The sequence below is a fragment of the Malania oleifera genome, chromosome 12, assembly GCF_029873635.1.
Source record: "Malania oleifera isolate guangnan ecotype guangnan chromosome 12, ASM2987363v1, whole genome shotgun sequence".
Classification (NCBI taxonomy): domain Eukaryota; kingdom Viridiplantae; phylum Streptophyta; class Magnoliopsida; order Santalales; family Ximeniaceae; genus Malania; species Malania oleifera.
This window is the reverse complement of record NC_080428.1, coordinates 50,500,355-50,516,812: the sequence shown is the minus strand read 5'-3', so window position 1 is coordinate 50,516,812 and position 16,458 is coordinate 50,500,355. Positions and strand designations below refer to the sequence as shown.

The 16,458-nt window shown below is 34.9% G+C and overlaps 1 protein-coding gene across 1 annotated transcript; it reads left to right on the top strand.

Annotated features, from left to right (window-relative positions):
* Positions 1–13,664: 13,664 nt before the first annotated feature.
* LOC131144894 (trans-resveratrol di-O-methyltransferase-like) lies at positions 13,665–14,950 on the top strand. Its single transcript, XM_058093829.1, has 2 exons — positions 13,665–14,429; positions 14,648–14,950. The coding sequence occupies exons 1-2, from the start codon at positions 13,665–13,667 to the stop codon at positions 14,948–14,950; spliced, it is 1,068 nt and encodes a 355-aa protein (XP_057949812.1).
* Positions 14,951–16,458: the final 1,508 nt, after the last annotated feature.

Here is a 16,458-nt window from a genome sequence, read left to right as displayed (position 1 = left end):
CCTAAAATACAGTATTTGAATACAATCTCCAAAACATCAAAATAGACCTAGGATCTTACAATAAAAATCTCCTGATCCTAGATTAAAGCTTACCCTTCTAGCAGGGAAGCCCAACTCACTCAACGGCGGCCACGACCCGCCAGTCTCTCAGGGTCTCCTGAAAAATTAATTAAGTTCGAGGGTGAGACACATCTTAGTAAGGGAAAATAAACTAAATACAGTTGTGTGACAATATGAATATATAATGCAGTTATACATATACAATACATTTCATATATCTATAAACATACCTCATAACATACTGAATCATCAGATAATTTCATATTTTTCTAGTAACTCATATCATTCATAAATTATCTGTTATATCTGATAATACTGAAAACCTACCCAGAATGAATGGTTAGCTAATGTCATGTATTACCCCCCATGACGGGTTGTGCAGCCCGAAGGTGGGACCTAACAATGGCTGGCCGACCACTGCTGAGTCAAAAATATCTGTAAATACGATGGACCCGCCACACTCTGGTCCGGATTGCCACGTGGATGTCTACAACTCTATACTGAAAGTCACATTGACTATCCATCTCCCACCCCCTCGTGGGGTGGTTAATACAAGTCTGAACATAGATTTCTGATCTATATAGCTACGGTACCGTGCTCTTGAACTGAACTAAACCAACATCCGGGTTCTGATAACATATAATACATGATATTATAACATTTTTCATCATTTCATAAATACGGTCTCGTGCAAAACATTTCATAATTACGGCCTCGTGCTGAACATTTTATAAATATGGCCTTGTGCCGAACATTTCATAAGTACGGCCTCGTGCCAAACATTTCATATATATACATGACCTCGCGCTAGAATCATTTCAGGTATATATATTCTGAAAATAAATCAATTATCATGTATTTGTCAAAATCATCATAACATACTGTATCTTTTCTTAATACCTGAAAACATGCTTTACTCGTAAAATCTTCTATATCATAATACTTTTCATGAAAAATAACATTCATGCCACACAAAGCTGGGTAAATCATACATTTCATTCTAAAATCATAATTTCTGTACAACAGCATTATTTTCCCAAATATGCATTTATTCTATAATATTCAATATCGTACATATTTTTAGAAAATCAATTTGCTCATAAATAATAATAATTTAATTGTTTTAGTTTATTCCCTTACCTGGCTACTGAGAAAGCCCCTAAAAATCTCGATCTAACGCCGGTAGGGTTTCCTGATCAATGCCCTAAAAACGACAACCCCCAGAATTAAACATCAATATTTCTTCGTAAATATCATTTCCTGCAACTATGGTAAGACCAAATTTAGCATAAAAAGCCTTACCTCAACTTAGGGATGAATTTCAACTCAGCTCCACTAACGATCCGCTCCTGCAGATATGGAGAGAACTTTTGTAGGAGCGTCATAGTGACTTTAGATTGTCGAACTGGCATAAATTCGGCCTGAAATCAAAGAAAAAGGAAAGGGAGCTAAAGGGAGGAGAGAGAGGGAGTTCCTGCACTTAATTTCGTCAAAAATTCAAGTTTTTCACTATTTATAGAGCTGGATTCGTCGACAAGCCACGTCATCTCGTCAACGAGTCCTTTAATAATTTTGTCGACGAAACCCACTCCTCATCGATGAAACTTGGCTTCGTCGACGAGGCCCACTTATATCCTTGTCGACGAATCCCCTGTGTTTGTCAATGAGGCCCTGATAATTTCTCTCGGTTATTCCTTCCAAAGTGCAATGTCGTCAACGAACGCTGTCGACTTCCTCCTTCTGTTACTGTTTCCATTTTCCATCCTCTTGATCATAATTTAAATATTATTATTCTTCGGGTCATTACAGTGGTGGCATTATCAAGTGTGGAAGCAGAATTCCGTTGAATGGCTAAGGGACTTTGTGAACTCCTGTGGCATAAAAGACTTCTAACCAAAATTCGATTTGCTCCTACCTCCGAGATGGACCTTTTTTGCAATAACAAGACCTTCCCACAGTAATCACAAAAGTTGATGCAAGTCTTATATCACCAAAGCCCCCTACATGGTCCTCAACAAAACTAACAACTGACGGTCCACTTTGTTGCCTACTAAAACACTCCATTTACACAATCATGGAGGACCTTTGACATATCTCGAACATCACAGCCTGTCCTTGGGTACTGAACGGTAGACATTTCATAACGATTCTCCATAGAACCTCCCTAAGATGGCAAACAAAGTCTCCCTGCGGTTCCTTCCATAAAGCCACCCTGAGATAACAATATTCTCTCTGTAGCCTTGTTCATAAAACCACTCTGAGATAATACCAATCTCCATGCAGTTTTTTCCATGTGAATCAACAAGCCAAGACCCATCTTGGTTGTACCCAACACATTCATGTCAAAACCTTTCAACAGAGTTTCCAACTGATTAGCCTCAGCCAAAACCTTTCCAGCTAATAACATGTTATTCACACACAACAGATACATCACTCCACGACATTCTATCAACCTCTTCCAAAGGGGAAGCCTCACCAACTCACATGTCTGAGTTAGTGGCCTGATAGTACAAATGAGCCCACCATGATTTTGCTGGTCTCTTGACCTGAAACTCTTTGCAATATGAACTATGTCATCTCTTCCCTGAGATAGTTGCTTTACCTGCATCACAAACTTATTCATATTGTGATAATGTTGACCCAAGATAGAACTCCCCACATTTTTGCCCTAAGTTCCTAACTCCACCTGAATAACATGATTACCGCTGCCTAGTTTTTTGACATTAGTTTCTCTTCCTTTACCTGAGTACGCTGCCCCATGACTTTAACAACAAAAGTCATGTCCCTGATAACCCCTTTGTTTGCCACAAGATCACCCAACTTGCACCCACCTTTCTAATAACCCAGAAATATGTACTGTCCGGACATAACACCGAGCCTAGATCCTCCATCACTAGAATAGTGCACCAGTGGACATCCACTCACAACTGAGTAGTCTATCACAAAACATGCCCATAATTTACTTCCAACTTTCCCATCTAGCGATACCTTTGGCGATCGGCCACACGAGAAACACGCCATACTCATTGACTTCACCAAGAAGTATCCAGCAAGCCTTGCTCGCAAACTCCTTGAACAAAACTAGTGTACTTTGCCTCAATGTTTGACTTGAAAATCTCTCTCCCGGTCTGGTTCTCCACCTCAGCCATTGCATGAAGTACACTAAAACCCTTCGTGATAAACCCACGAAAAACATATGTCTATCCCCTGATGCTATCATCATTGGTTCCATATGAATACATGTAGTCACCCATATGCTTTAACCGCATATGACATAGGATACCTGACTCAGATTCAACAGTTGCAACTCCACCTACAACCGTAATACCCTACAGTGCATAGATATTTTCCGCTATCTTTTCTCCTTTCATCGCTATCAAGTTGCCTTCACACACTTTCGTTTATCCGTATTCATACTTGTAACAATAACCATTACGGTCTAAAATACCCAATGAAATAACATTCTTCCTTAGACCCGATTCGAGCTTTACATCACATATGGTTCTTACAACATCACCATACATTTCGATTTTAACATTTCCAATAACAAACATTTTGCATGAAATATCATTTTCAATCAAGATACAACCAGTATAAACTGACCTGTAGATGTCAAACCATTTTCTAGGATAAAAGAATCCAGTATCTAAGATCTAAGAATCACCTGTAAGGCACTCCGAACTTAATGAAACGCGTAGTATACCTCTATCACTACATTCTGAGTCTTCCTCCACTACACTTGTAGATTTTGATGAACCCTTAGACATATATTGGCTTTCTTGTTTTCACGAAACTAATGCCAGAGATTTCTTATCCATGATGTGATACAACACGTCCTTAACCAAAAAAAAAACGAATGATGGCTCCCAATTTATTCCAAGTCGTTGTTGAAATTAGAAATAGCTTCCCAAGAGAGGGGGGGGGGGGTGAATTGGCTTTTAAAACTTTCTTTTAACTTCTTTTAAGAATCCTTAACTTCTTTAAACACTTAACCAATTCTTTAACTTATTTGTTTAATTTCACCAATCACACAACAACTTAATTAAATAACCAATCAATTAAACGCAATCTTCAATCAATTTATTTTTTAAGTATAAGTCAAACAACAAACAACCAAACCAAGATATAAAGTATTCAGCACTTTGGTAATATAACAACTCAAGATGGTTGTTTGTTTATATTTTCCAAATTTGAACCAAGCCCTGTAATGAATGAAAATTTATGCTTGCTGATGTAAAACCCTGTATAGATGAATCAAATCACTCTTTCCAAATATTTAAAACTCAAATAAACTCTTGGTAAATTTATCTTTGGGATAACCAAGTAACGTACTCCCGTAAGGTTTCCGCAAGATATGGTGTCACCAACGTACTCCCTTTCGGTTTCCGCAACCTAAATCAAAATTAAACCTTAAGTTTGTTTGATTTTCCAAATATATGTACATTATATGATTCCCAAATTTTAAACCATCCACACAATTTAAATATGCTGAAAATAAAGAGTAAGGGAAGGAGAGAATGAGATGGAGATTTTTACGAGGTTCGGCTTATACCCAGCCTACGTCCTCGCCTTTGACAAACCACCAAAGGATTCACTAGTTTAGTTCTATTGATGGGTGGAACAATACTGATTACATCACTCCTTGGTTAAGGCTAGAGCTCGCCTTCTCCAAACGATATTCCCTCGTTCGGTCACTCCTTACATAGGCTAGAGTCCGCCTCTCTAAGCAATGTCCCCTTGCTTAGCCAAAGATCCAAACGACCCTTGGAACGTCAAAGAACTATAAGAAACACAAGATAAGATTTGCATACAAGTATACTCTCTCAAAGAGCAAGTTAGTACGATTTCAGCACTATATACTTTGAATGTAAAATACTAATATGAAATACAATGAAGTTCAAGTGTAGAATTCACCAATATCCTTATTAGATAAGGATTAGAAATAGGAACTTAGAGAAAGAAGGATCAGCACTTCAGAATTCTCAACAAAATAATTTTTCAATGAGTGAACAAGAGAGCTTTGGAAGAACAAGAATACTTTCAGCTTTACAAGCAGATTTTTCAATTCTTGGATGTGTTTTGATTTGCAAAACCATATATTTATAGGCTTTCAAACTTGTTTCCATGTTGCAAAAGTTTCCTTTAAGTGTTTCCCAAAATTTTAGAAGGTTTGGAGCTCAAACGGCTATATTATAAAATATTAGAATTTTAAAAAATTTTCCCGTTGAACAGTGTTCAGTTGACTGAAGTGTCGTGGTCAGTGAACTGAAGTTTCTTAACCCCTTAAAAATATAGAACTAGATACAGGGTGAGTTGACTGAAATCAGGGTTCAGTCATCTGATGTTGCAAGTTCAGTCGACTGAAGTCACAAGTTCAGTCATCTGAACCGCTACTGCCTGCTGTATATTCTGTCCAAAAAATATTCAGTCGATTGAACTTAATCTTCAGTCGTCTGAAGTCATCTGTTCAGTCATCTGAAGTCGCACGTGAATAGTGTTTAGCTGACTGATAGCAGTGACCTCCCTTCAGGGTTTTAGTCATAAATTTTTATGTATAACTCCAAATTACATGTTCTTGGTGTAAAAAGAAAGCTAAGAGAAAATACTAAAACTTTCATGTTCATTACTTTTTAAAATAATGAAGTTTTGATAGTGAAAAATATACCTGAATACGGCTGTATCAAAATTGACAGCAAACAGAAAAACCATTTTTGGTGCTTTTTATTCCAAAAATGATTCTAACCCTTTTAAAATAATTTTTGAATTTATAAAATTATTTTACAGATATTTTAAAAGGTATTTAGGTCCAAGAAGTTAACCTAAGAGCTTCAAAATATTGCAAACAATATTTTAAACATTTAAAGTACTTACATAAAAACTCTTAAAACTTTTTTCATTCTTAAGTCTTCATGTTTTGTTTCTTCAAACTTCCATCTTCTTTGAACTTTATCACTTTGCTTTTCTTTGGATCTTTTAGTATTCCTTGGCTTTCAACAACTCATTCATGTCTTCATATTCTTCGAAATTTAATATATCATCTTTAAATCCATGCTTGAACTCTTTTAAGCTTCATTTGATCCTCTTAAGCACTTTGACCTTTGCCATATATAAGCCCTGAAATATCATTACTCATACAAATATATTAAATTTCACTTTTTTGTTCGCATCAAAATAAGATAACAAGATTTTAAGTTTGGTAAGGCCAACAATCTCCCCCTTTTTGATGATGACAAACAAGGAGGCAAAAATGTGACTAAGCCTTAAAAAGGCTCCCCCTTTCAATAAGCTTCATCTTAATAAAATCAATATTAATTTCATTAATCATGCTTATCACTTATGCTCAATTTTTGCTTCACAACTTCTCCCCCTTTTGACATCAATCAAAAAGAAAAGAAAAGATTTAAATTCAAATACAAATCATTTTGAGCATATCAATAACCATGTATTCTAAACATATGTACACACTCAAGTTATTCTTTTTCAATATTACATGGATAGTGTGTAACTCACAGCATTTATTCAAGATACCGGCTGATAATAATTTGATGGTTTTTATGATATCAATTTAAAATTTAAAATTTAATTCATGATGTTAATCGATTTATGACACTCCCCCTAAATTCAATACATTCAGATTTGATACCAATTATGCTTTTAAGTTTATTATTCATGCTTTATATATTGATTCATATCCTGTATGTTCTCATGAATATACTCATCAAATACCAATATCATGCTAAGATCATCAATGTCACATCATGCTCATAAATAATTTGACTTTATGATACCAAGTGAGCTTTTAAGATTTGATATCTATTGAAAAAATTTTTTTTTTTAACATGTGAAACCAAAAATACTTTATAGATACCAAAGCTTAATATCACATCATGCATAGTTCATGGATATAAAAAAAATCATTCATAGCACATGGATACCAACATAGAGATCAACATAAATCAAATTTATCCACTTGATTCATTATTAGCATGCATAGTCAAAAATTAATTTTATATCAAGATTCATGCTCATGCTCAAGTTTGCAATATAATGAGCTATAAATTATCAATATAAGTCAAGTCATGTCAAGTCATACTTATGTAGCATATAGCATATCAGCACATAACATAAGCAAGTAAGCATGTAACATATAACATCAAGGTGCTTATATAATAAGCTCAGAATTGATATTTTCTATATATTTCCTTAAGTTATGCCTTGAAAAAAAATCATCCTAAGATTTTGGCCAACAATGTCATTTACTATTTTATATATGTGTGAAGTCACTATTTCATTTTTGGCACCCATATTTTCTTGGGTCCGGAGGATTTTTGAAGGAAGGTTTCTTTTATTTTCCATACTTGCTTGGTTTTAACACCTTTCCTCTTAAATGGACATTCAAACTTTATATGCCCCTTTTTCTTGCATTGATAGCATATGATGTTTGTGTAGGCACTAGAAGAAGTGCAAGTATAGTCTTTGGATTCTTTCGAGAAATATCCCATGTAAGAATTCTTTTTCTTTTTATTTTCAATTCCATTGAAACCAATGCCTTCTTTATTTAGAGACATTCTTTGTAAGCCAATCATCTTATCAAAATTTTCCTTTCCTTTTGTGAAGTTATGAATGATCTTATCTTTATCTTCAATTTGACTCTTAAAATTTTCTATCTCTTTCTTATTATCAACCTTCTTTTGTAATTTCTCTAACTCTAGAGATAATTTTCTTATTCTATCCTCTAATCCAGAAATATACATATCTTTCTCATATACGGTAGAGGATAAGGATCGAAGGTCTTCTATCATCTTTTCATTCCTACTTTCTAATTCTTTGATTTTCAAGTCTTTCTCTTTTTCAGCAAGATTTTTAGCTTCCAACTCCTTTGTCAAAGTTTCATTCTTACTTTCCATTTTCTTGATTCTAGACTCTTTTTCTCTTTCTGCAGCCTTAAGGGATTCTAGCTCTTTCATTATTCCTTCATTCATATTTTTCAATGACGTATTTCGTTTATTTTCTTTGATAAGCATCTTATGTACTTTGAATAAATCATTTTGAAGTTCATCATAAGATGGCATACCCTCATCACTTGATTCATCATTACAAGAATTATTTGAAGATTTAGTTGGGGAGCTTTCTTCGTTATCCCATGCCATAAAGCACGTGTAAGCAACCTCTTGGTCACTTATTTCATTCTCTGAACTACTTGTACTATCCCAAGTAGTGGCTTTCATGGCTTTCTTCTTTTTCTTCTTAGATTCTTTCTTTAGTAGTGGACACTCCGGTTTGATATGTCCAGCTTTGTTGCAATTGTAACACGTAGGAGTTTTATTCTTTGATTTCTTACTAACTTCTTCTTGTTCTTCATCCGATTCAAATTTTTGAATTCTTCTCTTGAATTTGTTTCTCCTTCTTAGTATCCTTGCTAGCTTTTTAGATATAAAGGCTGCTTCATCTTCATCCATCTCTTCACTACTAGAGTTTTCTTGTGAGGTTTTAAAGGCTATTTTTTCTTGGGCTTTGGTTTTCCCACTCTTTTCATTCATTGCCATTTCGTATGTGAGGAGAGAACCTATAAGCTCATCTAAGGATGTATTTTTCAAATTTCTACTTTCCGTGATAGCAATAGCCTTTGGTTCCCATATGGAGGGAAGACCTCTTAGAATTTTTCTTATCATCTCATAAGTAGTGTAAGTTTTTCCTAAGGCATTTAGGGAATTGATTATGTGAGTGAACCTAGTAAACATATTTGTAATTGATTCATCCGGGTTCATCTTAAAGGCTTCATACTCGCTTGTGAGCATGTCAACCCTATTATCCCTAACATTCGTTGTTCCTTCATAAGTAACTTCTAACTTATCCCATATTTCCTTAGCTGATTTACAAGTCATTACTCGATTAAATTCATTAGCATTCAAGGCACAATATAACGCATTCATGGCACTAGCATTAACTTGTAGCATCTTATAGTCTAGGTCGGTCATATCATTTTTCTCTTTGGGAACTTGTTTTCCATCAACTATCTTAGTGGGAATTTGATCACCTTCCATGACAACTTCCCATGCTTTCCAATTCATAGTTTGAAGATATATTTGCATTCTCTTTTTCTAGAAGGTATAGTTCAAACCACAAAAGATAGGTGGCCTAATTGAAGATTGTTCCTCTCCAAAGGGAGCTACGCCTAAGTTAGCCATTTAGATCTTATTATAGCTACAATTTAAGATTTGCTATAACCCCTCTCTATTTCCAATCGAAATTAGAAATAGCTTCCCAAGAGGGGGGGGGGGGGTGAATTGGCTTTTAAAACTTTCTTTTAACTTCTTTTAAGAATCCTTAACTTCTTTAAACACTTAACCAATTCTTTAACTTATTTGTTTAATTTCACCAATCACACAACAACTTAATTAAACAACCAATCAATTAAACGCAATCTTCAATCAATTTATTTTCCAAGTATAAGTCAAACAACAAACAACCAAACCAAGATATAAAGTATTCAGCACTTTGGTAATATAACAACTCAAGATGGTTATTTGTTTATATTTGCCAAATTTGAACCAAGCCCTGTAATGAATGAAAATTTATACTTGCTGATGTAAAGCCCTGTATAGATGAATCAAATCACTCTTTCCAAATATTTAGAACTCAAATAAACTCTTGGTAAATTTATCTTTGGGATGTTAACCAAGTAACGTACTCCCGTAAGGTTTCCGCAAGATATGGTGTCACCAACGTACTCCCTTTCGGTTTCCGCAACCCAAATCAAAATTAAACCTTAAGTTTGTTTGATTTTCCAAATATATGTACTTTATATGATTCCCAAATTTTAAACCATCTACACAATTTAAATATGCTAAAAATAAAGAGTAAGGGAAGGAGAGAATGAGACGGAGATTTTTACGAGGTTCGGCTTATACCCAGCCTATGTCCTCGCCTTTGGCAAACCACCAAAGGATTCACTAGTTCAGTTCCGTTGACGGGTGGAACAATACCGATTACAACACTCCTTGGTTAAGGCTAGAGCCCGCCTTCTCCAAACGATATTCCCTCGTTCGGTCACTCCTTACATAGGCTAGAGTCCGCCTCTCTAAACAATGTCCCCTTGCTTAGCCAACGATCCAAACGACCCTTGGAACGTCAAAGAACTATAAGAAACATAAGATAAGATTTGCATACAAGTATACTCTCTCAAAGAGCAAGTTAGTATGATTTCAATACTATATACTTTGAATGTAAAATACCAATATGAAATACAATGAAGTTCAAGTGTAGAATTCACCAATATCCTTATTAGATAAGGATTAGAAATAGGAACTCAGAGAAAGAAGGATCAACACTTCAGAATTCTCAGCAAAATAATTTTTCAATGAGTGAACAAGAGAGCTTTGAAAGAACAAGAATACATTTAGCTTTTCAAGCAGATTTTTCAATTCTTGGATGTGTTTTGATTTGAAAAATCATGTATTTATAGGCTTTCAAACTTGTTTCCATGTTGCAAAAGTTTCCTTTAAGTGTTTCCCAAAATTTTAGAAGGTTTGGAGCTTAAACGGCTATATTATAAAATATTAGAATTTTCAAAAAATTTCCCGTTGAACAGTGTTCAGTTGACTGAAGTGTTGTGGTCAGTCAACTGAAGTTTCTTAACCCCTTAAAAATATAGAACTAGATACAGGGTCAGTTGATTGAAATCAGGGTTCAGTCATTTGATGTTGCAAGTTCAGTCGACTGAAGTCACAAGTTCAGTCATCTGAAATGCTACTGCCTGCTGTATATTCTGTCCAACAAATCTTCAGTCGACTGAACTTAATCTTCATTCATCTGAAGTTATCTGTTCAGTCATCTGAAGTCGCACGTGAACAGTGTTTAGCTGACTGACAGTAGTGACCCCGCTTTAGTGTTTTAGTCATAACGTTTTATGTATAACTTCAAATTATGTGTTCTTGGTGTCAAAAGAAAGATAAGAGAAAATCCTAAAACTTTCATGTTCATTAATTTTTAAAATAATGAATTTTTGATAGTGAAAAATATACCTGAATACTGCTGTATCAAAATTGACAGCAAACAGAAAAACCCTTTTTGGTGCTTTTTATTCCAAAAATGATTCTAACCCTTTTAAAATAATTTTTGACTTTATAAAATTATTTTACATATATTTTAAAAGGTATTTAGGTCCAAGAAGTTAACCTAAGAGCTTCAAAATATTGCAAACGATATTTTAAACATTTAAAGTACTTACATAAAAACTCTTAAAACTTTTCTCATTCTTAAGTCTTCATATTTTGTTTCTTCAAGCTTCCATCTTCTTTGAGCTTTATCACTTTGCCTTTCTTTGGATCTTTTAGTATTCCTTGGCTTTCAATAACTCATTCATGTCTTCATATTCTTTGAAATTTAATATATCATCTTTAAATCCATGCTTGAACTCTTTTAAGCTTCATTTGATCTTCTTGAGCACTTTGACCTTTGCTTTCTCATATATAAGCCCTGAAATATCATTACTCACACAAATACATTAAATTTCACTTATTTGTTAGCATCAAAACAAGATAATAAGATTTTAAGCCTTGTAAGGCCAACAGTTGCATTCATGCTATCCGATTGAAATTCTGTATAAACCTTTCACTAAACCTTGTTACACTAAGAGATCCTTCAATTCCAACAATGCACAGCGTAACAACGATATTGTTGTAAATGATTAATCATATAGTTGTATACAATGTAAATGATGAATACACAATATATTCACAACCATAGCAATATAAAGAGAGTAAAGATAAGAGCAACGACCCTAGGAATTACGTGGTTCGGCAAAGCCTACATCCACGAGAGCAATTGGTAAGAGATTCACTATGAAAATTAAAGATACACACTCAATGATCTTCTCTCCTTCTCTCACCCCTCTCTTACTCTCTTACATGTCAAAATATGCCCAGAAGAACTTATTAAACAAGCCCTTTGAGGCTTCCCTCCAAATCCCCGATTGTCACACCGTTTACATTCAAAATTTAAATATTTTTTCGAAGCTCAGGCGCACTTGTCGATGAGTAAGGGGGATTCGTCGACGAGTCAAAGAAGACCACTCGTCGACTAGTCAACCCACTCATCGCCAAGCCTTGAACTCTAAAGTTTTCCACCTCTCGACATCTTCTTGTCGACGAGCACAGGGCACTCGTCGACGAGTCATTGCTGCTGCATCAACATTTGTTTTTCTCCCTTTGTTCACAAGCCCCCACGAAGCATAAGAGCCACACCATAAGCAATAGGTTATACAAACACAGATTGGGCGAGGAACGCCACAGATAGAAGATCCACCTCAGGTTACTTCATGTTTGTCAGGGAGGAATCTTGTTACATGGAGAAGTAAGAAGCAAATGGTGGTGGCATTATCAAGTGTGGAAGCAGAATTTCGTGGAATGGCTAAGGGACTTTGTGAACTCTTGTGGCTCAGAAGACTTCTAACTAAAATTGGGTTTGCTCCTACCTCCGAGATGGACCTCTTTTGCGATAACAAGACAACTATTGCCATTGCTCAAAATCCTATCCAGCATGTTTGTACCAAACACGTAGAGGTTGACAAACACTTAATCAAAGAAAACATTGAAGCTAAAATAATTCAATTTTCATTCATTAATTCTGAAAACCAACTGATAGATATTCTTACAAAGGTCGTATCAAGTAAGAACTTCTACAACTCACTAGACAAGTTGCGCATTGAAGAGTTGGATGCTTCCACTTGAGGGGCAGTGTTGGCGTGAGTTGTCAATTAAGAAACAAATCAGAGAAATTATAGGAATAAACCAATTAGAGAGATTATAAGAATAGTCATAATTGCAAAATCCCCTCCATCAAGGGATTAACCATGATTATGATTTTTAAAATCTGTATCATGATTTTTAGCATGATTATAGTCATAAAATCTATATAGCTAAGGATGGAGTTGTTAATCTCTTTATATATATCTGTACAGTACCTCTATAAATTATGAAATAAAAAGGTAAAGAATTTGACAGGTCTTTCTCCTTCTCTTCCCTCTTTTATTTTATAAAAGATGGTAAAGAATTTTGGGATTCAAGAGCATAGAATGGAGAATTTAATATATTAACATGGGCTTTCTTTCTTTGCGGGTACTTAATTGGTTGAACTGCTACAATAAAATATTGCGTTTATATATCTATTCCCGGTTCCTCATCCAAAGATTTCAAGGCCAGCAATTGTATTTTGTGCTCCAGTTTGGATTAGTCAAAAGCCATTTCGTCAAGCATGCTCTACTAACCTGGAATTTAATTTCTTTGTTCTCCTTGCTTGGTTGGACTTGCTTCAATAAAGTATTGCATTTCTGAACTATCAAGCTAGGAGAAAATCCAACCAATTCACCATTAATCTCATGTACTTATCCGAAGAATTCAAGACCTGCAGTGTAGTTTTACCATTTCAGCTTCAATTCAGTTAGTCAAAATCCACGTCATCATGCATGATGCAAGACAATATCATTGATTTCTCTTTTTAAAGCTCAAGCTCACAGCGTGCTTCTCTGCACCAGAGTTTTCATTCTAAAGCAAGCCACAGGACAGAGGGACTGAGTGATTTAAGAACTGCTGCAAACAGACTATATGGATCTGATCACTCAAGGCCAGGGTACAAGTGAGTTGTTTAAAGCTCAAACTCACATATACAATCAAATTTTTAAGTTCATAGATTCCATGTGCCTCAGATGCGCAGTGCAATTAGGCATACCCGACATAATCCACAGCCATAACCAGCCCATGACTCTTTCCGAATTGGTCTCTGCGCTTAAAATCCCTCTGGGAAAAACCCGGTGCGTGCACCGGCTCATGTGCATACTGATGAACTCTGGCTTCTTTGCTACAGAAAGTTTCAATGAGAATCAAGAAGGGTATGTTCTCACATCTTCTTCTAGGCTCCTCCTCAAAGGTGGAGTCCTCAATTTGTCACCTTATGTTTTGCACATGTTGGAACCTGTCATGTTAACCCCTTGGAATTTCTTGGGAGATTGGTTTCAAGGGAATGAATCAACAGCCTTTAAGTTTGCACATGGAATGGGGATGTGGGAGTATGTGGAGCAAAACCCTAAACATAACGAGGATATGGATGAAGCAATGGCGAGCGATTCTCAATTCTTGAACATAGCCATCACAGATTGTAGACAAGTTTTCGAGGGGTTGGATTCCTTGGTTGATGTAGGGGGTGGCACGGGACATTTCGCCAAGATCATTTCCGAGGCCTTTCCTCACTTGAAGTGCACAGTATTAGACCGCCCCAGTCTCGTCGCTGAGTTGCCCGCGACCAAGAATTTGAACTTCGTTGGAGGCGATATGTTTCAATCTGTCCCTTCCGCAGATGCCGTTTTAATTAAGGTATGCATTTTCAATTCTCCCTTGAAGAACAAATATGTATAGTTATCCAAAATTGAGCAGGTTAATTTGAACTAGCCATATGTTGGGCACGTAAAAAAAACAGGAATGAAATTGAATTTATCACTTTCTGTGTTTACTTCCTTTGTCTTCTTTATTTAGTTTTTTATTTCATTTCATTCCAACCTCATTCCATTATGTTAACGCCATGTTTGTTTCAGCATGTTTTGCAAAACTGGAGCGATGAGGAATGCGTAGCCATATTGAAGAGATGCAGAGAAGCTATTCCAAGCAAAGATAAGGGAGGAAAGGTGATTGTCATAGACATGGTGATAGATGTCGAGAACGACGAACACGAATTAGCTGAAACAAAGCACCTGTATGACATGGTGATGATGGCTTTCCTTACTGGAAAGGAACGAAGTGAGAAAGAATGGGAACGAGTCTTCTTGGAGGCAGGTTTCAGTCACTACAAAATATCAGCCATATTTGGTGTATGGTACTTTATTGAGGTTTATCCATAGAGTTTAATTTTTGATGTAAGCTTGATATCAGTGTTAAATAAATGGCTTTGATGAACTCTATGTAAACTTGGATGCGCTTTCTGCCTAATTTACAATAAAATGGTTTTGATGAATTCTTCATCTGACCATGAGGTTTGTGGGAAGAGAATTTCATTGCCATTATTTTTTGGAATAATCAAATTACCTTCTTTAATGCATTTCTTTTTTATCAACAACTTCACAGCTTTGCCCTGATCCTAAGAGTGCGAGTACAGGGCTGCAAATGAGTCGAACTATACCTAATTTTGCAATTTTACCAGTTCAAGCTTGTTCATTAAACTTTTAATCGAACTTGAGCTCAACTGAGACCGAACTTTATTATACTTACTCAAAATTGTTTATCATGCAAATGAATAAACTCATAAGTCTATATGGAGTTGAGGTACCAAAATGCTCAGCAAGTTTCTTTTGGAACCTCTCATTTTGAGAGATGAGAGGATTTATTAGGCAAAAAAAGGAAAAGTGACTCTTAGTATTACTTTCTTATCTTACGTTTGGGAGAGATTTTAGATCTGAATTTGTGTGAATTTAGATAAAATATTATATAAAAGTGCATTAAGTTTTGTCCAAATCTATACAAATTCAAATATAAAGTTTGAAATTCATGCTCTCAAATGAAATTTTAGAGTTTTTTTTGCCCTACCAAGCTAACCTAGTTGCCTTGAACACTAGTCTTATTGCTAGGGATCTATAACGATCCCAAAAATAATATGCATGGAAGTGTAAAAAAAATTAAAATTAAAATTAAAAATTAATTAATTAAATAATAATTATTAATTATATAATATAATATAATATTATATTATATTATATTAAAATAATATTATATAATAATATAATATAATATAATGTAATATAATATAATATTATAATAATATAATATAATATATATTTATTTAAGTCTCAGGATGCTCCCCCTTCTCTCTCTCTCTCTCTCTCTCTCTCTCTCTCAATTTCTCTGCCATTTTTTGGCCAAATTGAAAAACGAATATCATTTCCGGATGTCAGCTCCTCTCTCCAAGGATTTAACCAAAGAGATTTCATCATCCGCACGCAGTAGGCACCACTCCAGGATTAGAACAAGTGGACTAGAGTATGTCAGATTTTATTTTAAAATATTCCCGATTAAATTTGAATACGTGAATTTAATTATATTCATGTTATTTAAATATATGTCTGGGTTATATTAAACTGCGTGGATTTGATCATATCGGGCTTTTTTAGAATTTATTGGAGTTAAATTAAATATGTGGATTATTATATTATAGTGTATTTTCTCTTGTAATTTATTCAATTATAATTAACACGCAAATTGTGTGGCATGAGCCAATTTTATATTTTTGCATAATGAGCAAATTTGGGAGTTTTGCGATGTTATGTTTATTACTTGATTTATTGTGAATAATGTGTACAGATTTTATATTGGGAAAAGTGTTGAGTTTATTTTATTATGAATTTTATGTTGGGAA

Coding starts and splice junctions, on each gene's coding strand:
- LOC131144894 (XM_058093829.1), top strand. CDS start 13,665: ATGGATCTGATCACTCAAGGCCAGGGTACAAGTGAGTTGTTTAAAGCT. Junction 14,430..14,647: donor CAGATGCCGTTTTAATTAAG/GTATGCATTTTC, acceptor TGTTTGTTTCAG/CATGTTTTGCAAAACTGGAG.